The sequence below is a fragment of the Tribolium castaneum genome, chromosome 4 (assembly GCF_031307605.1).
Source record: "Tribolium castaneum strain GA2 chromosome 4, icTriCast1.1, whole genome shotgun sequence".
Classification (NCBI taxonomy): Eukaryota; Metazoa; Arthropoda; class Insecta; order Coleoptera; family Tenebrionidae; genus Tribolium; species Tribolium castaneum.
Window position 1 is genome coordinate 9,954,854 of NC_087397.1, and position 24,394 is coordinate 9,979,247.

The window sequence follows — 24,394 nt, forward strand, 5'->3', positions numbered from 1 at the left end:
GTGGTAATTAGAGAGATTCATTAACGTTAATATACGGTAAAAAAATAATAAGAAAAAAGTACATTAAGTTATCTACATAAAAATAAATAATGCGTTACATCATTAGTCTTAACAAATCAACAAAATTCAGTTTAAAAACTAGTCTAGCCCGACTCGTTATTCGTCGGTAATAAAACGTGACTGAATTTAAGTTTATTGTTTACACTACTGATCTCCAACGTCCTTATCATCGACAATTTTCTTCCACGCCTGCAGTCTTTTCTCCCAATATTCAGGCCCCCTGTTTTCCTCCGCCTCCACAGACCCTGTTATCGCTTCGGCAACCTTCTCCTCAACCTTTTCCCTAGTCGTTTTCCGCGACTTTTCAATTTCCTGCAACCCGTTCTGGATATAATCCTGGAAAAACTTGGAAGATTTCTTCAGGAATGGCTCAATGTCAGCTTCGGGGTGTTGCTGCATGAAATCGTACAGTAAATTGAGGCCTTCTTTAGTCGCATCTTTATTGCCGATTTTCTGGAAAATCTCGGTCAGCATGGTATGCGTAGCTCGCGAAAATGAGATGCGTTGTGGTTGTGGAGGGGGTTGCTGGACTGCTTCCAGTTTCATACTTTTTAATAGTTTCAAGATGTACGACTCAATTTCTGATTCGCTAGGATTTGGGATTTTACCGAAGTGGCACACAATTGACCCTCCTTTGATTTTAACGGAGGAATGTAGGATGGTTTTTATAGTACGTAGAGTGGTATCCACTGGTTTGTTTTTCCACCAAGTTGAGGGGAATTCTTTGAGGAAATTATGGAGTTCAAGTAGGACTGAATCATAGTCCAGTTCTTCGCCCCAATCAGGCATTAATTTAATCACACGCCACAGACATTTCATAACTAGTTCAGTGTGGCGATCAGGGCTATCATTTCGTATACACTCATGTATTAATTTAATCAACGCACTAAAAAACGTCCTCAATATTTTTGCAAGTAAAATTTCGACACTCACCAAATAATTCGCGTATGGTCGGACTTTTCGATGATTTTCACGCAATGTAAATTAATGACTCGGATGTAGGCATCACCGTCGGCACAGTTTTCCAACTTGCGAGAGACAAGAACGTGGATAAGCTGATCAACAATCTCCTTAAGACTTTCAGTCGAGACTTGCTTACGCACACCTTTGCGATAAAACTAGATTTCTTTTAATTAAAAGGATTGCAAATTATTCGAAACCTACCGCATCAATGGACGTCAGAATACATCGATATATTTTCGGAATTTCCGAATCTTCGACCGGTTCCTGATTCCTCAAATACTTCAACTGGACAATAATCGCCCTCACGAAATCATCCTCATGTTCCATGTCTTTGTGCGAAGCGTGCTGAAAATAATCAATGATTTGTTGCAACCCTTTAAGGGCGATATTCAGGTCAGGGGATGTGATTTGTTGAAGGTAACTCAAAACAGGGTCTTGCTTTTTCGCATTCTTTTGTTGTAAACCACCCAAGGAGGAAATTGGAATAACTGGATCGAGCGGCTTGGGGGGAGACAAAGGCATAATCCTGAAAACAACACGAATTTATCATTTATAAGGAATTTGTCCCAAAAAAATTACTTTGCCCTAATATCGGCCGCCGATAAAGTCGGAATGTTAACATCATCTTTGAGGAAATCCAAATCGAATGTCTTCGCTTCGGTCAAATGAACCGGAGCGAGAAGTTTATCAAGTTTTTCTAATAATTCCGTATCCAGAGTGAACGGTCCAGTCGGTTCGTGGATTTCCCGAACTGTTTTCGGTGGCATTCTACGAGAAAAAACATTGTGTAAAATTCGGGCGCATAATTAGTTTCTTACACCACGGGTGGTAATTGATCTTCGTCTTCTTCTTCGTTCGGTTCCGGTTCATTGTCTTCAACACTGACAATTTCCTGTTCTTTAATCTGTGGAATTATTTCCACCGGTTTTACTGGACGTTTCGAGTGCTTGATACGGCCTTCCAACAAAGCCAAATCTTTACCCAAAATCTTAAAAAAAATTAAAACATCTAGCAAATTTACAAGTGTGGAAACATACATTTCCGATCATTTTGTAGACTTTATCGCCAAGAATGTGATAGGCTTCCACCATGCAATTAAGGGCGGCATTTCGGACCGACTTGTCTTTGTCGGAGATTTGTTTGGCGACTTCTTTTAACACAACAGCTGGAGAAGAGCCACAAACACCGATACCATGGTCTTGTATAATCGAACCCATGGCTTCCAAACATTCGGCCCTTTGACGGGCATTTTTCGACTTAACGCCTTCCATAATGTAGGTAAATAAACGAGCAACGGGATACACGTGACACACTTGTTTTAATAATGAACGAACGCCGCTACAAAATTTTGCATCACCGATCTAAAAACTCCTTTTATTAAACGAAAAATTTGTGTTTTGACACAACCTTTATGACTAAATATGGCAGAAACGCCGAGGCTTCATTCTCCAATAGGCGATAATTTGATTCGATCAAGACGTTGAACACGGAATGTAAATACTCCAAACCTTTGAAAACAACCGAAGGATTCGTATCGAAAAATCTCAAAGTAAGCCATTTCAATATCAAGTCGAGATTGGCGATCAAAGCGGCCGAATTATCATTCAAATCTTCCATCAACGAGTCCAAAGCTTTGATATGATATCTGACAAAAAATCAATTTATTTCAATATTTTTAAAAACGTCCATAACTTACCCAAAATCGTTATGAAACATGTTAGAAATCAAAGTTTTGTTAACGTTCGCTGCCGTCATTTGATCCCTCAACAATTCAACAAACTCCTCACGAGGTGTCGTAAAATTCCATTTCAAGACTTTTAATTTCGACTCATCGATGGTTCTTTGATGTTTCATATTGTTAACAACCATAAGTGGTGAGGTGTCGATGTCTTCGTCCTTTTTCTTATTTGTTGTAACTTTGGTGGTTGATGCAGCTCCCTAAACCGATTGGTTATTTTATTTTTTGAAAAAGATTATTAAATTTTGCAAATAATTTACAATTACTTCAAATGGTTTTATTTTAGCGAATTTTTAACTGAAATACGTTAATTTGCGGCAGAGGCAAATCATTTATTATTTTGTATTTTTCGTAATGAAATAAGTTTTTCGACGATTTCTCGGTTAAAAAGTAGTGCCAATTTGCCTATTATTTCCTTCATTGAACAATTTTTAACTATTATCTACTCTTGAACTAAAAACAAGCAAAATCGCCTGAGAAGGTTTAAAGTCGCACATTTGTTACGTTTAAAAATGTTGACTTCTATCAATACCTTGTTTAAAAACGAACTAAAAACCACCTAGGAATGCCTTATTTTGGCATTTGTTTAATTGAAATAAGTTGAGTACTCGCTTAAAAACTGGTCAAATAATTTTTTTTTGGTTTTTATTTCGTTGAAATACACCCATTTTTCCCTACTCTTCAACTAAAAACGAGCTAAATCTCCCGAAAATCCTCAATTCGTATTATTTTGGCTCTCATTTCCTCGCTTAAACGACTTAAATTATCTGGAAATAGTTTATAAACAGTCTATTTTTACATTTGTTATCTTTAATAAGTTGATTTTCAACAATTTCTCGCTTAAAAATTCCATGCAACGTTATTTTGGTTATTTATTTATTTGGTTCTATTTAAATCAGTTGACTTTAGCAATTTTTTTGCTTAAGAAAAAGGTTTAGATCGCGGCAAAAAATAATTAAAAAACCCCTACATTCCTCGCTTAAAAACAGACCAAATCGCCTGAAAATACTTTATCTCCAAATCACTTTATTATCGGCATTTCGTTTGTTGAAGTACATTAATTTTTAACTATTTTTCAGATATAAACGAGTTAAATCACCTGAGAATGTTGAATTTGGCAATTATTTAGCCGAAGTAAGTTGATTTTTAACAATTCCTCGTTAAAAATCGAACTAAACCACCGCGGAATGTTTCAAATTACCATATTTAGCATTTGTTTAATTGAAATAAGTTGATTTTCAGCGATTCCTCACTTAAAAACGAGCTTAACCGACTCTTTTTTTGTTTTTCTTTCGTTGAAGTAAGTCTCATTTTTTAGCTAAATCCCTTGGAAGTCCTTAATTCGTGTGGAAATAGTTTAAACCGTCTTATTTTTGCACTTGGTTCCAACAAAGTTGATTTTCAGCAATCCCTCGCTTAAAAACACTCCATAAATCGCTTAGAAATATATTTCTTGCAGCGTTATTTTGGCTCTAGTTCCATTTAAACAATTTCATTTTAGCGATTTTCTGTTTAAACACGTGCCAAATCGCCTTGAAATACTTTAGATCGCGGTAATTTGGCAGTTGTTTCGCTTAAATAAATTGATTGGTTATCGATTCGATATTTTACCGTATGTTTTGTTGAAATACATTTTTAACCATTCTTCGATTAAAAACGAGCTAAATCGGCTTACAATACTTAATACTAAATTGCTTTCAATGAAATACATTCATTTTTAATTATTTTCTGACTAAAAACAAGTCAAATCGCTTTATTTTCGCGATAGTTCCCTGCATAAAAACGAGCCAAATCGTCTGGCAATAATTTAAATCACTTTATTTTCGCATTTCGTTTAAGGAAGTTGATTTTCAAAAATTGCTCGCTTAAAAATGAACCAAGCCTTTTTGAAACTCATTGTTTCATTGAAATAAATTAATTTCTTAGCGATTCCTCATTTAAAAACTCACCAATTCATCTGAGAATACTCAACTCACACTTATTTACTTCAAATACGTTTAAATTTATACCTTTAAAACGCGCCAAGTTGGGTAGAAATACTTCAAATTAGTTTATTTCAGACATTTTTTCGATAACTTTTATCGATACTTTGACTAAAAACGAGCCAAATCGCCCAGGATTACTTCAGAACACGTTATTTAGTTTCTTATTCGATTTAAATATGTTAAATTTAACGATTTATTTTTAAAAACGAGCCCAATCACCTAAAAATATCTCAAAATGCCTTCTTTGGGCACTCGTTTATTAGGAATATTAACTTTTTTTAAGATATACAGACGAGCCAGATCATGTAATTAATCTTTTAACTAATTAATTAACTAAACTTTTTGGCATTTTTTGTTTGTTAAAATACATTCATTTCTGACTATTCTTCTATAAAAACTAGTCAAATCGTCTTGAAATAGCTCAAACTCGTCTTAATTATGCACTTGTTTCGTTGAAAAAAGTTGATTTTTAAAAATTCCGGACTTAAAAACGTACCAAAATGCCTAGAATTCAAAATTCTAATGTTTTTACATTAAAGCTAGATATAATTTTTTTATCTGCACGTTGTAATTTTTGTGAATAAAACTTGCAAACAAACCTTCGGTTTGACTGCATTTTTCGAATTTGCCACAGGTTTGGTTCCTCTAACAACCTTTTCTTCCTTTTCCACTGTTTTTTTAGGTGCAGGTTGCATCGGTAAGTTTGCTCTTTCATTATCTAATTTTTTCCGAACGTCTAATTGTGACCCGGGCTAGAAACACAAAATTAAAAGAATAACATGATCAATTTTAACCAAATACCTTCAATTTTTCGATTTGTTTGAGCATAGTCTCATACCCCACATGTATCATAATACCTAAAATAGCTTTCTGAGAATTAGCCCTAATATCATGCAGTCGATCCTCGAGATGACTGTACAAAAGCGGTATACACACAACCAACTCTTCCTTTGGAATACTCTTCACAGGAACTGGAATAATAAAATTAATCCCAAACCAAATAAAAAAACAGGACACCCTACTTTTGGGTAAAATCTCAGCCAACCAATCCCACAATTCGACTTTCAATTGCGGCGTCCCTGACTTTAACCCATCAAAAATCATCTCGTTTTCGAAAAACTCCTTATAACCGCACTGTTCGACATAGGCGTTGATCGCATCCTTGGCTGCAGTCCTCATCTGGGGCTTAATATCCCCCAGGCTCCTCAAAAACATGGGGAAGAACACCTTAATGTATTGTTTTGACGGAGCCCCCATTGATTTTGCAATCATTTCGCAGATATTGAGGGCCGTTTGTGCCACTTGTTTGTTACTATCAGCCATTCGTCGGTTCAAACTTTGGGGTAAATCCCCCAAATTTGGTTTAATAAACTTGGCATCTTGAATGATTTGTTGGATTTTAGTGAGTGTTTCCGTTCGCACTTTCCAGTTCTTGTCTTCGAGATCATTGAGAAGTGATTCGGTTATTTGTGCGCTTATATCAACCCTTGGGAGCAAGTCTTGCATGTTTTTGGCTGTGGTTTCCTCTTCAGTTTCGTTATTATCGTCCAAGTTATCCAAACTGTTACTACTCGAACACTTCGCAATGCCTCGAGTGGGAGTTGGAGGTTTAACACCTTGATATTTCTCAAATTCGACCGTGATTTGGTCACGTAACGCAGCTTTTTCATTCTCAAAGTAAGTGTATAACGGGTTCTGGATGTACAAGTAAAGTACTCCACAAAAAGTAATAGCAGCTTGTCTCACACCGGGATTACTCGAAGCGAGACATTTTTTCCCACTTTCGATCAAAACTTTCGTGTTAAGATCATTAAAACCGAACTCTTTGATCGCGTCCGAAAGCCAGGCAAGTGATTCGATTGTGACTTTGGGGTTTTTCTGATTGAGGGCCGATTCTACGACGATTGACGAAACGAAAGACAAGCTCGTAGCTTCGGCTATTGCCGAGACTGTTTCACGTACAAGGGCCCCATTTTTCGCATCGCCGAATTTATCGATGATGTCGTTAATACAAATGTTTGCTGTCGTGGCTGAAAAAGTCGAATTCTCCGCGAGATACTTAACAATCTCAATTCGAGATTGAAGTACTTGGAAGTTCGTATCTTTCAAACCGGGCTTTCGACTCAAACATTTAACCAAGGCTTGAGTCGGGATATCCGGGCCCAAAGCTTTAATCGCATCGAAATACTGTTTCACAGCCGCCAAACTAAAACAACACCATTCATTCAATCCAATTATTTTTCCCCGAACATTGAATATCTAGAACTTAGGATATGAAACGATGTTCCCAAAATAAATTTGTTAGTTTCTTTGCAAATTAAATTTATTATGAGGCTAATACAAAATAATTTTTAATATACGATTTAATTTGCCTAAAACAAACATGTAAAACACGAATTAATGAAAAAAAATGAAGATTAATAAAATTTTTACTAAATGCCGGATGTGCTGTTTAATATGTTTTCTTAAAGTAAAAGGTTTTGTTGCAAATTAAAATAACGTGTCAATTAAAAAACAGTTTTATGTAATTAACTTTTAACGTAGAAAAAACTTACAAAACTATCAATTCTTACTGTTGTCAATGTACACTTGGACAGTGAAAAGATCACTTTGCAATCGGTTGCCCAAAAAATACTTTAAAAGAAAGGAATTAATTTTTATAAAATCTCATTGCTACAATTTATAATAAAAAATTTAATCGTCTTTATACGTAGTTATTTTCTCAACAATACAAAACTTATTATGCAAAAAACAAGATAAAACAAAAATGTAGTAATCCAATGATATTTCAAGTTTCAAGTAAAGACGTCTATACTTAATCGCTTCATTTATTAATCGCACAATAAATGTTATCAATGAAATTGATTAGTTAGAATTATTCATTTATAGAAATACCATGATTAAAATTTTGACCATTGAAAAAGAGGATATTTTTTTTAATTTTAAATAAATTTTTTCTCATGTTTCTTATGAAAATTTTAGTCGGCAGTTTTTCTCAGTCTGTTAAGAGTGCAAAGCTCAACATTTCTGTTTTTTTTCCATGTAATTAGTGAATTGGTTGTATTTAAATTAATTTAAAACTATTTTTTTTTTGGTTCAGAAAATCGTTTCGTCTCCTAAGTTATGTCTTACGTACTCCAAACATACCGAATCTTATACGACGCATCAGACATTTGGTTGATAACATCCGTTGGAATAAAACTGACGAGTTCGTCCACTTGTTCATCACTTAATTCTTTCTCAATCGCTGTTTTTTTGGCCGCATTTTTGCCTTTGGGACGTACGACAGTTGCCGAATTTATAGCTGGAGCTTTTTTCTTTGGGGCACTTGTTGGTTTTGTCGGTGCTGATTTAGGTGTAGGGGCTGCTTTGACCGGTTTTGAAGGTGCTGCAGTTTTAGTAGGTGCTGTTGTAGGTCGTTCTTTTTTTACAGCTGCTATTTTAACCGTGATTACAGCTTTCTCGCAACATTCTTTGATTTTTGTCATTTTTAATGTGTCTTTTTCGAGTTCGACTAAAAACGGGCCGATTGCTTTCTCGCCCACGAGTTTCATCAAAATTCCCAATGCCTCGGCTGCAGAGTCGCGAACAGTAGGATCTAGCAAAATTAAGAATAATTAAAAATTCGTTTTTACTTCTCAAGAATTGACGAAATGCTGAAGAAAATGTGTGAGTTTGTAACCTTAATTTTTAACCATTTTAGTCAAAGACAAAGAGAGAATTATTATTTATTTTATTGATCAATGAGTTTGTGAAGTGAACAATTTTAATGTTGTTTTTTTCTAAGTCCATTTCGACGTAATTACTGCAAACAATATTATTACATAATTAATTCTTTGTTGATTCATTCTTTTGTTTTTATTATCTAGTACATATTCAGTTTTTGTAAAGATGATTTACTTAATATTATCGCATGAATTATTGAGTACTTTTGAACATTATTAGTATTATTACATATAACCTGAAACTGAAATATTTAAACCCATAAATTTTACAGCCTGTTGCTATTGCATTTTTTAAACAGAAATCAATCGTAGGTTGTTATAACTTTATTACAACTAAAGATATAATAAAAAAATAAAATCGGTGATTTTTAGATTAGTTTAGAATAGTATCTAACAAAATTCAACATTGACGCTTATAAAGTAAAATAAGGTGTCTCCACCTATGTAAGAGTAACAAGTGATTTAAACAGAAATGGATTTAAACCCCAAATTGGTTAATAAAAAATATGTATTAATATTAATATTGTTTATTATTAAATATATTAATTCTTTTGTGACAAAATTTTTTGAATACATTCATGTTTTTATCTTTAACTTCAAATGAGAGATCGTAATTTTGAGGCTCAATAAGTTAAGATTAAGTGGCATTCAAGCATTAAAAAAAAACTGTTTCATACACATTCAATAAACAAAGTTTATTCTACAAATAAATAATTTAATTCCTTAAAATACCACACTTTAAAGTATTTTTGAGTTTTTTTAACAAACACACATTTACAATTATATAAATTAAAAAATAATATCATAAAAATGTCATAAGCAAGAGAACTAATTCTTAGTATATATTCAAGAGGAAATGACATAATTTTAGTAATAGCTTAGGAGTGGCTAATTATAAATAAAACACAAAAGAATTGTTTCTGATCAATAGGTCCATTTATATGATCAAAATTAACGATGATTCGAGTTACTTATTTTAAATAGTCTAAATTTTCTATTATTTTTATCGTTGTATTTATTTCACACATTGTTTGATTTAATTTTTTTATTTTTAGTTACCATTTTTAATATTTTTTCTGTTTTATTTGTATAATTTCGTTACTGTTTACCACTAAACTTTTTAAATACCTGACTCGTTTATATTCTTAAGCAGTGGCGTAGACAGCGCCTTCAACATCTTCTTATTAATAACACTGGGTTGCGTCTTTGTGAAAGCCCTCGCCAAAAAGTACGACGTTTCAGCTTTAACAGACGGATTTTTGTTTCCTAAAGCTTCAATCACATCTTCCAGAATCGCCTCCAAACTCGTCTACAACACAAATTTAGCCCCTTTTTTACAAACTTACAATTCTTACCGTCAAATAAATCACATCTATGGCCTCTTTAATTGCAATAACAACATTCTGTTTCTTCTCTTTGAATTTTTCCAAAAGTGAAGGAACACAAGCCCCGGCATAGGGCTGAAACCGTTTCTTCAAACCACCAGCGATTGCAGCCAAACAACGGCCCGCCAAAGCCACAACCACCACATTGCTGTCTTTTTCAATCATTTTCTTCAAAGCTCTTACCAAATCGCCATAGTCACCGCTTTGTAGTTTTGGAGTTTGGACTAGTTTTTCTAATATTTCGAGAGCTTCTTTACGTTCTTGCCATTTTTTTGCTTCGATTTTTTCGTAAAAGTCTTTAGGGAGCTTTGAGAGGATGTCAACCGGGTCTGCTAGCTCGTAGGGGTCCATATCGGGCGATTCGTCGTCGTCGGGAACATCCTCAGACTCACCTAAATCGCACAACAATAGAACGATTTAATCAGGCTTTAATTGAAAATTACACAAGTCAATAACTCAATTTGTAGTTATCTAATATTTGATCTAAATTCGTCATTTAATACTTAAAAAGGTATTGGTTACATGAAAAACAACTGACTTAATTAACTGTCTATATTAATAATTTAATGAACTGCTCTTAACTCTTAGTTATTTCGATTTAAAGTTGCAATTGTAATGAAGTGTCAAGATTTTATGGAAAATGTCTAAAAAATGTTCAAATGAATGAGTTATTAAACTACTAATTGAACATATTTTTTGTAACTCAATTGTTTCTTTGATATCTGATTTGCTTGTTGTTTTTTTCCCGAAATTTCTTAATTTTTATAGCATTCTAGAATTTTTAAATTGTTTTCAATGACGGCTCGTCAGGTTAAAAAATACATAACATGTTCAGAAATGCCAAAAAAATCTCTGTTTTAACCACATTTATAACAATTTCTCACCTTATTAGAGAAAAGCATAAAAATAAAATAATATAATTTTCAAATTAATTAACTGATTCTTCGTCCAGCTTCAAATAAATTTCGCGGAACCATGAACCATGTTCAAAAACGAAATAAATAGGCCAGAAAAGCATCGCATTCAATTTAATTTGGCCATATTTAATGAAATATCTCCGGTTGCTTTCTCAAAAACTTTTTATAAAGGGCAAAATAGTGCCATTTTTAAATTTCCTTTGTGACTCTTGTCCTGTTTTAGCAAATATTTGCAGAATAATTACAAAAAAAAGACTGAAAAACGTATACACAATTCTTAAAAAAAAAACAAAACGCAAAAGTTTTATCAAATTTGACCAAAAGGGCGTTTTAATTTAAATTGTGCTTAACATTATTTGAAAAAATCAAAAATAATGGCCTTAAACTAAAACCAGAATTTTCACTATAAAATGGGCTAGTAGAATTACAATATATTTTAATTAGAATTAATATAAAAAAATATAAAAATAATAATATGAAAAAATAGAATTTCGCAATTCACACTTTATCCTTTACAAATAAAATAAATCTAACGAAAAAAGCCAAAATTATTTAATTTTTTACTTCCTTTAATAACTGAAAAACGTAATGAATTGTTCGAAAAAAAAAAAAAAAGTAACGTAGTTTTCTACTTTAATAGATATTTTCTCAATCTGTTGTGGGAAAAATTAAGCAAGGCAAATGAGTTTTGGCTTAAAATTGTGCTAAAGCAGCGTTTGAAAAATGCAAAAATAATTATTTTGAACTAATTAGATAAGTGTTTTTTCGCATTTTTTATTTTATTAATCACTCGTAAAACGAACTAAATAAATGGGTCAAAGTTACACCAAATGCTACGGCCTGTTTTAATGCAATCTCGTTTTTATGTTATTATCGCAATTTGAGGTCTCTTATTTGAAAAAAGACAAAAGTAACGCAATTTTTTATTTTCCTAAGTACTTTTTCGAATTGTTTGATGAAAATTAAACAATAAAAGTGAGTCTTTGAATTAAAAGTGATTAACAAAAGATGTAAAAATAATGATTTTCAAAACTAACGAATTCGATCAAAAAGTGTACTCTTTCAATTTGTTAAAAAAAATAAGCAAAAAAAATGTTTACTTACAAATGTGCTTAGGCATTTGAAGAATTAAAAATAATGATTTTGAAGTAACATGCCTATTTTTTACCTTTTTTAGAAAAAACTTGTAAAAAATATTAGTATATCACTCATAAAATGAGCTAACATGAACGAAATGGGCAAAAATTACACCATTTTCGACCTCAATTAGAAAATTTTCATAGTTATAGAAAAAAGTTGCAGACAATAAGTAAATTTATAGCTCAAAATAAAGTAATTTTCGGCATAGTCATGTAATTTGTCGGCCTGTTTTTATTATTTGCAATATTTTATAATTATATAACTATTATAAAATAATATTATAATTATAATTTTATTAATTTACAATATTTATGGTTTCTTTATGGTAACTTACTTCATTTAATTATTTAATTTTATTTACTACTTTCATATTATAAATTAAGACGTAAAAGATAGTTTTGGCTGATGTTTCCTCGTTTACCTCCAACAGATAAATCCAAAATAGATAAAAGAAACGTAGTTATTAAAAAGAATTTAATGTTACCGGCATCTATTTCCTCTGCATCTCCTGCCGGAACCGCTTGTTTCTGCTGCTGTGACCTTATGTACCTCTGTGGAACAGCCTTTTGGCCATCGATTTTTGCAAACTCTGCCTCAAGTTCGGAAATCTGGACGGGTTTCAAACTATTTAATTGTGGCCTAAGGGCGTTCCCAATCCACCTGTAGATCTCAATGGTCATCAGTCTCGCCTCATCTCTCACAGCTTTCTCTCTATCGGAGAACAAGTCGGGTATTTTCTTAACTAAAGGCTTGACATTGATTATCTTCGTCCCAAACTCCCTCAAAGCTACAGTAAAAGCACTGATGCAAGCAACCACGATTTTGGGGTTCTTCTGCTCCATGCCCTTGAGCAGCTCCTCCTGGACGACTTCCCCCTTCTCGATTTCAATGTACATGAGTATGACTTGTACGGCGAGTTCTTTAGTACGGTTCTTGGGGGCTGCGATGCACTTGGTCACAACTCCTGACATAACCTCACCGACTGTTTTCCCCGCATGGGCGTAGTTCTCGACGAAGGCCAAAGTGGCTTCCAGGCCCTTTTCCTGACCCACGGCATGGCTATCCAACACAAACTTCTTAACCAGACCGAGGTATTTACCAAATTCGGGCGACTTGTCATCGTCGATTTGACGGAAGAGCTTCGCCACTTCTTCATAGCCGTTCTTCCGGGCTTGCCATAGCTTGTGGACGCAACGTTCTTCAATGGGGAGCTTCTTGTACTCTTCGTCTTCCATGCTTCAATTCAATATAACGGACAAACTAGAACAAGCTGAAATGATTCATCAGCCAAATAAGGAGCACAGTCCTTGAAACACAATCAGTTACACCAATTGTGATCTCTTCTTCAGTTTTGCTTATTTTTTAATTGACATAGCCTTACCTAACGTAGACAAAAAAACATTACACACTTAAACCAGATTACACTAAAATCGATACAGTTAGTCACTCCACGTTAAAATGTAAAAATTAATAAATAAAAAACCGTTTCTGGTATCGTTATCACAATATATGAACTTGAAATCAATAAAAACTGCTTATCCGATTTAGACAAGACATGTAAGCCATATTTGAAAAATCGGCCTATTTTTCAAACGGCAAAGGTGGCGCCAGCATACATACAGATCGGCTGTTAATTTAAATTTTGGCGCCACTAAACCATCAATGGAGTTTACTGACCAAAAACGTTAAATATTTAATTGTTTTCAAAACATGGTATTTAGCGTCAAGTCTAAAACATGATATAAGTAGTAAAAGCAATAATGCAATTTGCTCATTATTTGAGAATGTGGCGACACCGTGTGGCAAACAAATAATTATGATTCAAATTGTGGCGCGCATTTTTATATTAATTTCAATTTTTTAAAGAAAGTTGGGAGTGTCAGTGAGGAGTTTTATTTCCATTGTGGAGATCTCAATTTTGTTGACAATTTTTGCCCAAAACTATTTGCCCCATTTGGTTTTTCAATAATTCGCAATTTGAGGTTAGATCAAGTGATGTTTTCGTATCCTAAACCGTATTTATTGGCGATTTCGTGTATTAGAACACGAAACTAAATCAAAAAAACGTTCATTTTGCTGTGTCTCGAGACATGGCAGGTAATACTACTATAATTTCTTTATTGCCCATTTGTCTTTACAGTCCTACTTGAAATTATTTGATATTTTACATTACGTATATTTATTTCCACTTTTTTCTTTTCCAATTTTCTTCTTGCACACGTCACTTCTTTCGTTTCCTTCCCTTAGCCCCACACACTCTGACAAATAATGTATAACGTCTCCTTTTTTTCTCCACATAATCTCCACATTCTTTCCCAATCTCCCGATCTTCCCTGCAAAATTTGTTCTCCCTTTTCTTATTTCCACATCTAAATCTGGCTATGATTTTCTTATCTTTATTTTTCATCTTTCTTAAGTATTTAGGGAGTTCTTGCATGTTATTCTTTCCTGCCTATCGATGTCCGCATCTCTCAGTTTCATTTTATCTTCCATTGTTCTTATTCTTCTTCTTAATCTTCTTCTTCTTCACTTATTTTTACTTGAATAATCGTTTCTTCATAAATTTCCTCTATTCTTCTCGTTAACTACTTGCCCTTTCTCCTTTAAAATTTGGATTCTTTTTTTTCTGTTCACGCTATCAATCGCTTTTTTAAAGTCCATGAAACAAGCATACATTCGTCCTCTACCTTTACTTATTTCTTTTTTAACGACATCCTTTAAAATGTAAACATTTTCTTTCCTTTTTTCTTAAACCCATTCCCAAACCCTATTGAGGACTTCATATAACCTTTCTTGTAGATTTTCTGTGGCGTTCATCCATTCTTTATTAGGAATTCCGTCTTCTCCTGTAGGTTTCTTTTTTTTTAACTTAATTTCTGATCTGTTTTTCTGTTTGTTCTTTTGTACGTTCGTTTATTTCCTCTAGTGGTTCCGCATTTTTTTCCATTTTTCAATACTTATATTTTCGTTTATTTTATTGTTTTTACTTTTTCTTTCTTTATTTATAAATTTCCACACCTCTGACTGTTCTAATATCCTTTATTTTGTTTATTCCTTCTTTCTGTTTTTTTTCGTTTCGTTTTTTTGCTTCCAGATGTTCTTTTAGTTTATCTCTAGCTTCATTTTCAATTCTTCACATTCCAGAAGCCAATAGCACCCACGGGGCTTCCCCTATCGCCACCTCACCGATCCAACCCATGATATTTTTACCTGTCGCACCTAAAAATACCCGCACTCTCAGCTGCTGATTTATAAATACCCCAAGTCTCGCATGCATTAAACTCCTTCGTCTCGTAGAGTCCGAAATGCGATCGAAAAAACTCGTCCATGAGGGTTGTACCATCTATAAAGAAAAGCCCTTCGTTTACGTCCTTAGTTCGAAATTGCGGACGGAATATTGCGATTTTTGCCTCAAAAAGTGAGTTGGGAGTGAAGTAGTTCGTTTAAAACGCCTGTTTTAATTCAAGGGGGCAGTTTATGAAATGCTCAGGTTGCCACTATGTGTATTATTGCGGAAAAGTGTGTCAGAAGGATGGGTGGAGTGTGCATAAATCAGAATGTAGGGGCTTGAAGCGAGTGGCCCCCAGGATTTTACCGGATGCTGCGAGGTTTATCGCGAGATTAATCCACATTTTGAGGAAAGGGGGCGATTTGGTCAAGTCGTATTATTTGGAGAATTGTTTCAGGATGTATAAGGATTTAATGTCGCGTAAGACACTCAAACAGTGTTACTTTTATCCAAATAAATGAATTAATTTTAAGATTATCCGAATATAAAAGGGGACCAGCAACGAATGGAGCATTTCACGTCACTGTGTGCTGTTTTATTTGAATTTTTAGGCGATGATAGTCTTCCAAATTCGGCTGAATTGATGGGAATGTATGGACGTGTAAGTGCAATTATGTAATATTTAGACGATTAAAAATAGTTTTATTTATGCTTTGGCCGGCTTTTACAAACTGAGGACAATTTAACGACGAATTTATAGCCCCGTTTAATTACAGATGTGTATAAACAGCTTTAACATAATTGATCAGGAGCTGCAATGTATAGGAACAGGGATGTATCTAGGAGCTTCTGTAATTGATCATTCTTGTAGCCCTAATGCTGTGGCGATTTTTGATGGACCAATTTTATCCATTCGAGCTTTACAAACGTTCCAATATTTAGACTGGTCTCAGGTAGTACCTATTGTATTCTTTTATTTATTTATTCAAATATTTTCCCAGATAAAAATTAGTTATATCGACATTTTAAACACAACGAAAGATCGCCAAAGTGAATTAGAAGCCGCTTATTATTTCTTGTGCAAATGTCCGAAATGTCTCGAGCCTGAACCACCTGAAATAAACGCAGCGGCGTGTCCTAATGAAAAATGTGACAATCACATCGATACCGAAATTATAACTCCTGGCGATAAATGTGCGAAATGTGACACAGTTGTAAGCGAAACGTTCCTAAAGCGTTTTAAGGAAGTAATCGAGTTCACCGATTTGCATTTACAAAACATGAAACAATTAGCTTGTATCCTTTGGCAGTGTTTAGTCTGCGGTCCGCTTCATTTTTTGTCCCTTAACTGTGTTAATAGATTTTGACGTTTGTGAGATTTGTTTAAAGAAGCAAGAAGGTGTCTTGCACAAATTTAACATAAAACACGTCAAGACTCTGGATTTGGCCTTTCAATCTAGTATTGACTTTCAAAAATGGGATTTTGCCAGAAAATTCGCCCTTGAGCTCGTTGACGCTTTCTAGTAAGTATAAATAATAATGTGACGCGCGTCATCATAATTTATTAAAAAGTTGGACCGAGTTTATCTTTTAAACGATTACATAAAACAAGAAATGATCGGTATGTTGTCGCTCACCGACTTCAAACAAGTGCCACAAATGACGCTTGTCTCGTGGATTAATTGGCTGTTTTAATGCCAAATGTTTGTAGTAAATACTACGGACATGTGCATCCGATTACTGGGTTATTGCATTTGAAGTTGGGCAAAATCTTGCTGTTTGAGGAAAATGATCAGTTGGCGTTGGAACATCTGACCAAGGCCTATCAGATATTGAAGATCATTCATGGGGTTGGTAGTCATTTGTTTAAGGATGAGTTGGTGCCATTGTTGCAACAAGCACGGGCAGCAATAGCGAATTAAAAACTGATTGAAAAAAACTGTTTTAATAAGTCGAAAATAAATTTAATATAAAATAATTATTTTTGTGTATTGTTGCTTGACTGTCTAAAAATAAAAAGTCTCCGTTCTCTTTAGTTTTTCGAAAATTTTCGAAAATAGAATTTAAATACAACTGGTTTTTATTTTAGTATTTATTTATTACAAAATAATCATACCACAAATACAAAACATATTAATATAAACTCTGAAACCACTCCCTAGCTGCTAAATATCTAGGACAAATCCTTTTCAAACAAAACTTGAAAATGGACTTCATTTTGGTCCAGCTGCTCAATCAGTGACGTTCTTGCAAAGGCATAACCTGGCGGGTAGACGCCACCACTGGGTGGCATTTTATCAGTCTCAGTAATAACAGTTATGGCAGCAAGGACCAAGCTTGCACACGTAGCCCCATAACCAGGGTGTTTCCCTTTGACTTTAGCCGCAATTGCCTTATTTGGAGGCGTTGAATATTCATTGTTTCTGTCAGGAATCATGTCCTTCCAACCTTCTCCATATAAAGTTGTGCTGAAACGCACCTTTTCAATTTTCTCGTCAGTGGGAGGGACGCGGCTGAAGAATCCAAAGCTGAACTTTTCCGGATACTTTAACCAAACAAAAAAAACATTTTATCATAATTTATTGAGAACAAAGCCGGAGTAATGTATTACAATGAAGAGTGAACTAAAGAAGAATTAATTACAAAACGGAAAGAAGTTAACTTTGTGTAAGTTGTGTACCTTATACAATGAGATATCACAAAAGGAGGTCATGCCATTTAAAATTTTGTCTTACAAATGGGGAAATTAAGTGCTAGAAATTCAAAAAAATACAAAATTGTCCTCCTGTTACCTAATACAAATTTATGTTAGGTATGAAATTTTCAATGTTTGCTGAGATATTCAAAGTGCCCGATAAAAAAACAAGAATATCCTTAAACTTTTTTGGATGATAGGATAAAATTCATGTACAACTAGATTTTCCATGACGCAGCTCATGATTCAGCAACAAAATTTTCTAAGCCAAACTTCTCATTTTTTTTTTATTTGTTCCGGCTTATTGAGAATATTGTTTTCAATGTTTTGGGATGGAGAAGAGTTAAAGAAACATCAGCACAAAGAGTCTTCAGAAAATTGCGTTTTGAGACGTAATAAAAAAATTCAAATACTGGAAAAATACACGGTATCTCACGAACGAGTGTAAATATTGCAACCATAAATTAACATTTAAAAATTAATTGATACGTATTTTTTATTTTTTCAAAAAACATTTTATGATCGATTTATTGCTCTTCAAAAGTAGTCCCCAAGAAAGATGTCTATTTTTATATCTTGAAAAATATTGAACCATTTGGCATGCGAACATTATTTTTATTTATCATATGACAGCGTAATTTGTATTTATGTAAGGTGTCTCAGAAGGGGGTGCCTTCTTGTGATAAATTATCTTATAACTTTTTACCGCAAATTAGTTTGGCTTTGCTATTATTATCATTTGAAAGCCTATTCAATTTAGAAACGTTTTTGTCTCTTGTAATTTTTTTCTAAAATTAATGATTTTCGAATAAAATGCAAAAATGTAAAACACAAACAAAACCATCACAACGTTACCTATTATTTTAGTTAGGGGAGAGTAGATCTATAGATTATTTTCTGAAAAGTTCATCCACCAACAAAATGAATGCTAAAAATGAAACATTGGTGGATATTTTACTATTAACTCTCTAGTCAGATTTTTAGTTAAACCTTTCAAATTTGATAAATGCCGAAAATTTTGGTCATTTAAATCAGTTTTTGTTACAAGCTATCTGAAGAGATACCTTAAGTAATAAATTTCGTCCGCACTGGAATTGCGCAAAAATCCAAAAAATCATGCCCATTAATGACATAGTTAAAACACCCATGAAAGATTTGACGGTAAAATAGGTCTCGGCTTGAACCGGCCTTTTGGAGTCTTTTTCATAAAAAAGGCGTTGTGAACGCTGAATTACCGCCTGATCTGACCCCATAAAAGGAAGCACCCACCCTTCCACCAAATCATTTTTGTGTGGAGCGGTTCTAGAAAAAAACCTGTATAAAACACCCAACAAACAACCTAATCATCAATACTTTGCTTTCAATTTCGGCGCATAACTCGGCAATTTATTCGGGAACAACTGTCTTCTCACAGCCCTCAATTTCCCAGCGTATCCCAATTCATAAACAGCTGACTCCCAAGTCCCGAAATTAAGCGTCGATCCTGGCGTCGGTTCCCCTTCCTCCCACACGTCCAAAATGGTAATTGCTGAGTTCAAGGTGCCGTTGAATTTTTTTTGCAAGAAAACCACCCCTAAATCGGCCGGAATGCTGTCAAAGCCGCAAGCGCTGATTATGTAAACCCCCTTTTCCTGGGCTTGTGAATGGTACTTCAGTTGCATTGCTTCCATGTAGTAGGCTTCTCCACTGATGTCGACATGATGGGTGCCCTCTTCAACGCACGCCTTGACCACTGGTTCCCCGAAAAAACTATAAGGCCCGCAACAATTTATGATAATCCGGGCCTTGCGCGCCATTTCGTTTAGGGTTTTTTGGTCTTGTACGTCGGCAACAATGACTGGGATGTTTGCAAGGGAAGTCCCTGATTTTTTGGTTACGAATTTTGGAACGTTGAAGGAGCCACTTACCAATTTCTTGCCCGCATTGGTCGAGAAACTCTTTGAGTTTCCTTTCGGAACGGCCGGCTACACCCCATGTTAACTGTAGCCTTTTTGAAAATTTGTCAATCAGGGGGAGGCACCGTTTCCCGGTGAAACCGGTCGCTCCGAAAATTACAATGTCCAAATTTCGGGCGTTTGTTGACTAAAAAGCGTGACAGGAAAGTTTCGTTCGTTTAAAAATTGTTATCTTACCATTGCTAGCACTCGAGTTTTTATTTAAAAAACGGAATCATTGAAAAAATCAACACTAATCGATCCAGTTGCACAAAAATAGATGAGTAATGTAAAGTGTACAAGTATAATCGATAAAAAGACGCTTCTAAGGTTAAAATTACAGTTGTTTTTACACAACCTTCACGTTGATGTTAACAACAACTTTACTTCATGACTTTACACAAACCTGACAAACTTGAATTAATTTGTTTAATAATCCTATAATTATGGTCAATATTTATAGCAATTATGAGGAAAAAACGAACGGAAATTATTGCACATTTGTGCTCTTATGTTATTTCATTTGAAAAAAAATCAACCTATGAATAGAAACGCAACAATCGTAAATTTAGAATATTAAAAACAAGTTGGTGGGAAAACACCTACGTGATAATGCGGAAACAAGTTTTTATATCTTTCACTCACTGTAAAATCTAAATTAGTATTAAAAATCCCGGTGACACCCGAACTTAATCGAAGCATACCCATACAATAGTTTTATACCTCAGGGGAATTTTCAAAAATACTGGCATTCTAGGGATATTAAAACCACTTTTCCTAGCATTTTACCTATTATGTAGTTAATTGGGCGCCAAAACAACTCGTCAAATTTTATCCATGAAAAAATAGGACACAAAGGCGAAGCCAAATAATAATTGTAATTCGTATTGTCGATAACAGTGTGAATAAAGTGTTGTTCTGAGCATTTTATTCATTCTTTTGATTCATTTTAGAAAAAAAAATTATTACTGCTTAATTAATATAGTATACAATTATTCAAGTATAATAATTTTACATGAATTGAATACATTGTACCTGTGAAGTTTTCTTATTTTTTTATTGTCCAAGTCATATACCGCATATTGTTATCAAGGAAACAAATATGTTATCAAAAATAAGCTAATTTTGAGCGAGAACAGATACAGAAGTAAGTGAAAATTATATACAGTATACTACATCCAGGGGCTGGAATTGCAGCTAATGTAGTTTCTTTGGATTTGTTACCTGAAAAATCCAGGAAAAATTATGAAAATCATTTATGGTATCAAATAGAAAGTGTGTAAAAAATGATAATTTAACTACAGTGAAACCTCCCAATAGTGGACACCTCTCCACAACGGACAATTAAAAATTCCCCATCGGTGTCCGTTGTTGAGAGGTTCTACTGTATCTACAACAATTCAGCTACAATTTATTGGCTTCAAGACGTAAAAATATATTAGCGTAGATAAGATAACAACATTCGTACCATAAACCGTTGAAAACTTGAACCAAAGTGTTCCAGATTGACAATTTTCAAAATTTAAATGATCATAAAACAATTTCGTGATTCCCATAACAAAAGAAACGTTCAAAATTGGAAACAAAAATATGGTTGCATAGACAATTAAAGCAGCTTCAAAATAATGTGTCACTCGACCCTGCTTCCTATTTTATTCTGGGCGCTAAGAAGACTGCAGAAAAAGTCTTTGAAATTAAAAATATTTTGGTCTCTTTTCATGTTGAAATTGTCATGTTTAAGCATTTTGTCTAAACTTGGACGAAATCGGGGATTTTGGGGGGTGCAAATTTTAATTGGGACCTCAAGTGGCCTTTATAATGTTATAAAAAATATAAACATTGTCAGGAATTGGAAAATATAATTGTGGGTGCAAAATTGGTTACCTCGTTTTACGTTTATTGATTTTTAAGCTTATCTCTAAAAGATTTATAAACAAAACTCGTTTATATTTTATTACACAATCTTTTATTTATCTCTCCTAAAATACGATACATATAAAAAACAAGTAGTAATGATTACATAAACCCATTAAATAATTTTTATTTAGGACAAATCCTTCTCAAACAAAACCTCAAAATTGACTTCGTTTTGATCCAATTGTTCAATCAGGGACGTTTTAGCGAACGCATATCCTGGTGGGTACACGCCACCCTCTGGTGGCATTTTATCAGTCTCAGTGATAATAGTTATAGCAGCCAGCACCAAGCAGGCACACGTAGCTGCATAACCTGGGTGTTTCCCCTTGACTTTAGCCGCAATTGCTCTATTTGGAGGCGTTGAATATTGATCACTTCCCTCAGGAAGCGTTTCCTTCCAACCTTCTCCATATAAAGTAACACTGAAGCGCACCTTTTCGACTTTTTCCTCACTAGGAGAGACGCGGCTGAAGAATCCTGAAGTGAACTTTTCCGGATACTTAAAATAAAAAAAAAATTGTGACCGTAATAATTTAATAAGAGTGGTTCTACCTTAAGTAAGAGATTTCGGCCGTACTCGAATTTCGATAAAATCAGAAACATTAAACCCATAAAAGCCATTTTTAGAACGGTCGTGAATGATTTTATAGCGAAGTAGGTCTCGGCTTGAACCGGCCTTTTGGAGTCTTTTTCGTAGAAAAGGCGTTGCGAGCGTTCGATTACCGGCTGATCGGTTCCGTCAAATGGAACCACCCAACCCTCCACTAAATCACTTTTGTGTGGAATAGATCTAAAAATAAAAATTTTCTAACTTTCTAACAGGGTTAGGGCATTTTTGAGAAAATAATTATAATTATAAAATAATTATATTATAGTGCTTACCTATATATAATATTATTATTATTTAAACTAGACTTCATAGTAAGTTCTTTATAAAAATAATTTATAAATTAGAGGATTTTCAAATAAACCTTTGTTATTGCAGCAAAACAAATGGTTAAAAATTCTGAGTAAAAAGTGTCTTTGTTTCAAATGTGTATCTTTTATAATAAGGAAGATATTTGTTTTAAGTCACTCGTTTTTCTCTAAATATCTTAGTCCAAAATGTACAATTTTACCTCAAACTTACTTTAGTTTCAATTTCGGCGTAAGATTCGGCAATTTATTCGGGAACAACTGTCTCCTGACACTCTTCAATTTACTAGCGTATCCCACTTCATAAACCGCTGACTCCCAAGTCCCGAAATTAAGCGTCGCTCCTGGCGTCGGTTCCCCCTCCTCCCAGATTTCCAAAATGGTAATAGCTGAATTCAAGGTGCCGTTGAATTTTTTTTGCAAGAAAACCACCCCTAAATCGGTCGGAATACTGTCAAAACCGCACGTGCTGATTATGTAAACCCCCTTTTCCTGGGCTTTTGAATGGTATTTCAGTTGCATTGACTCAATGTAATAGGTTTCCCCACTGACGTCCACATGGTGGGTGCCCTCTTCGATGCACGCCTTAACGACTGGTTCCCCAAAAAAGCGATAGGGCCCGCAACTATTTATGATAATCCGGGCCTTGCGCGCCATTTCTCTTAGGCTTTTTTCGTCCTGTACGTCGGCAACAATGACTGGGATGTTTGCAAGGGAAGTCCCTAATTTTTTTATTACGAATTTTGTCACATTGAAGGCGCCACTTACCAATTTCTTGTCCGCATTGGTCTAGAAATTCTTTGAGTTTTTTGGCGGAACGTCCGGCCACACCCCATTTTAAGTGCAGTTTTTTTGAAAATTTTTCAATCAAGGGGAGGCAGTGTTTTCCGGTAAAACCGGTCGCTCCGAAGATTATTATGTCTAAGTCTCGGGTAATTTGTGACTATAAGTCATGGAAAATTAACGATTGTTTTACTATAAAATTATAACTTACCATTGTATATGCACTCAAATTACTTTTAATTTAAATAAACGAAATAAATGAAATAGGTGACTTCAAGAACATGCCACAAATCAGTCTGGTTGAGAAGTATTGACGAGTAATATTTATATAAGTATAAACGATAAATAGACGATTCTAGATTTAAAAATTACTGGCGTTTTTGTTCAACCTATGAGTGGATTCCAAAACCAACTATACTGCAGCATGACTATGCATAAATCTGATGATATCAACTGAATCACAGAAGATCAAGAGTCTCACAGAAGTATAATGCAACACGAAATACACATAATTTGGATGAACTTCGTGATGTGTGTTGTATTTTATTTACGTAAAGATATGATTATAAATTATAAGAGAAAAAGAAAGGAGAAAATTAAAAAGAAATCAAGGCATACGTTATGAATGGATTTACACAAAAATTTGATTATTACTTATTAGATGCAGCCAGTTTAATAGTTATTTATTTAATGAGTTTGAGTGTAAATCGGACGCTTTATTTCACGAGTGGATTTTTAAACCGCGAGTGAAAACGAGTGGTTTATCATCCACGAGGCGAAATAAATGAACCGATTTACACAAAAACGAGTTGAATACAACATTTTATTCTTCGAAATAGACTCAGCAAGGCTTAAAATTGCTTTAAATTTGTTAAAAATAATCTGACGTTTCGTACTGAGAAATGCCAAACAGTTGTCAAAACTTCCTTACACAGGAGAAAAACCGTAAATTTTGACAGTGTCGAAGAATAAAAAAAATAACTAGGTACTCAATAATGCAGAGGTTTT

The 24,394-nt window shown here is 34.1% G+C and overlaps 4 protein-coding genes across 8 annotated transcripts; 1 reads left to right on the top strand and 3 right to left on the bottom strand.

Annotated features, from left to right (window-relative positions):
- Position 1: 1 nt before the first annotated feature.
- msps (mini spindles) lies at positions 2–13,510 on the bottom strand. Of its 2 annotated transcripts, none has more exons than XM_064356152.1 (16): positions 13,295–13,510; positions 12,398–13,173; positions 9,827–10,248; positions 9,600–9,780; positions 7,894–8,344; positions 5,769–6,952; positions 5,548–5,717; positions 5,346–5,498; positions 2,720–2,961; positions 2,431–2,668; positions 2,061–2,384; positions 1,842–2,011; positions 1,603–1,791; positions 1,225–1,549; positions 994–1,178; positions 2–946 (listed from the first exon to the last, which is right to left on the bottom strand). In XM_064356152.1, the coding sequence occupies exons 2-16, from the start codon at positions 13,146–13,148 to the stop codon at positions 205–207; spliced, it is 5,727 nt and encodes a 1,908-aa protein (XP_064212222.1). In that variant the 5' UTR covers positions 13,149–13,173; positions 13,295–13,510; the 3' UTR covers positions 2–204. The 2 variants fall into 2 exon arrangements, with proteins under 2 accessions (XP_064212222.1, XP_008200968.1); XM_008202746.3 differs by having other exon boundaries at positions 12,398–13,183.
- A 342-nt stretch (positions 13,511–13,852) lies between these two features.
- On the top strand, positions 13,853–17,123 carry Smyd3 (SET and MYND domain containing, class 3). 2 transcript variants are annotated; one of them, XM_965331.4, is made up of 8 exons: positions 13,853–14,010; positions 15,211–15,331; positions 15,381–15,622; positions 15,676–15,803; positions 15,919–16,095; positions 16,144–16,438; positions 16,503–16,665; positions 16,854–17,123. In XM_965331.4, the coding sequence occupies exons 1-8, from the start codon at positions 14,004–14,006 to the stop codon at positions 17,062–17,064; spliced, it is 1,344 nt and encodes a 447-aa protein (XP_970424.2). In that variant the 5' UTR covers positions 13,853–14,003; the 3' UTR covers positions 17,065–17,123. The 2 variants fall into 2 exon arrangements, with proteins under 2 accessions (XP_970424.2, XP_015838396.1); XM_015982910.2 differs by lacking the exon at positions 13,853–14,010 and adding an exon at positions 14,065–14,086.
- A 127-nt stretch (positions 17,124–17,250) lies between these two features.
- LOC658918 (saccharopine dehydrogenase-like oxidoreductase) lies at positions 17,251–20,405 on the bottom strand. Of its 3 annotated transcripts, none has more exons than XM_064356154.1 (5): positions 19,970–20,405; positions 19,745–19,919; positions 19,191–19,586; positions 18,902–19,139; positions 17,252–17,687 (listed from the first exon to the last, which is right to left on the bottom strand). In XM_064356154.1, the coding sequence occupies exons 2-5, from the start codon at positions 19,810–19,812 to the stop codon at positions 17,316–17,318; spliced, it is 1,074 nt and encodes a 357-aa protein (XP_064212224.1). In that variant the 5' UTR covers positions 19,813–19,919; positions 19,970–20,405; the 3' UTR covers positions 17,252–17,315. The 3 variants fall into 3 exon arrangements, with proteins under 3 accessions (XP_015838805.1, XP_064212224.1, XP_008200966.1); XM_008202744.3 differs by having other exon boundaries at positions 17,254–17,687; positions 19,191–19,698; positions 19,970–20,403; XM_015983319.2 differs by having other exon boundaries at positions 17,251–17,687; positions 19,745–20,405.
- A 1,309-nt stretch (positions 20,406–21,714) lies between these two features.
- LOC658845 (saccharopine dehydrogenase-like oxidoreductase) lies at positions 21,715–23,840 on the bottom strand. Its single transcript, XM_008202745.3, has 5 exons — positions 23,598–23,840; positions 23,372–23,546; positions 22,818–23,325; positions 22,241–22,478; positions 21,715–22,187 (listed from the first exon to the last, which is right to left on the bottom strand). Exons 1-5 carry the CDS (start codon positions 23,598–23,600, stop codon positions 21,816–21,818), a joined length of 1,296 nt encoding a protein of 431 aa, XP_008200967.1. The 5' UTR covers positions 23,601–23,840; the 3' UTR covers positions 21,715–21,815.
- Between the last annotated feature and the right edge of the window lie 554 nt (positions 23,841–24,394).

Coding starts and splice junctions, on each gene's coding strand:
- msps (XM_064356152.1), bottom strand. CDS start 13,148: ATGGAAGACGAAGAGTACAAGAAGCTCCCCATTGAAGAACGTTGCGTC. Junction 8,345..9,599: donor TAAGAATATAAACGAGTCAG/GTATTTAAAAAG, acceptor TAATTTTGCTAG/ATCCTACTGTTCGCGACTCT. Junction 1,792..1,841: donor GATCAATTACCACCCGTGGT/GTAAGAAACTAA, acceptor TTTTTCTCGTAG/AATGCCACCGAAAACAGTTC.
- Smyd3 (XM_965331.4), top strand. Junction 15,804..15,918: donor TGATGGGAATGTATGGACGT/GTAAGTGCAATT, acceptor GTTTAATTACAG/ATGTGTATAAACAGCTTTAA. Junction 16,096..16,143: donor AATATTTAGACTGGTCTCAG/GTAGTACCTATT, acceptor ATATTTTCCCAG/ATAAAAATTAGTTATATCGA.
- LOC658918 (XM_008202744.3), bottom strand. Junction 19,140..19,190: donor GCGCCGAAATTGAAAGCAAA/GTATTGATGATT, acceptor GTTTTTTTCTAG/AACCGCTCCACACAAAAATG. Junction 17,688..18,901: donor GACGAAATTTATTACTTAAG/GTATCTCTTCAG, acceptor GTTTGGTTAAAG/TATCCGGAAAAGTTCAGCTT.
- LOC658845 (XM_008202745.3), bottom strand. Junction 22,479..22,817: donor ACGCCGAAATTGAAACTAAA/GTAAGTTTGAGG, acceptor TTTTATTTTTAG/ATCTATTCCACACAAAAGTG. Junction 22,188..22,240: donor GCCGAAATCTCTTACTTAAG/GTAGAACCACTC, acceptor TTTTATTTTAAG/TATCCGGAAAAGTTCACTTC.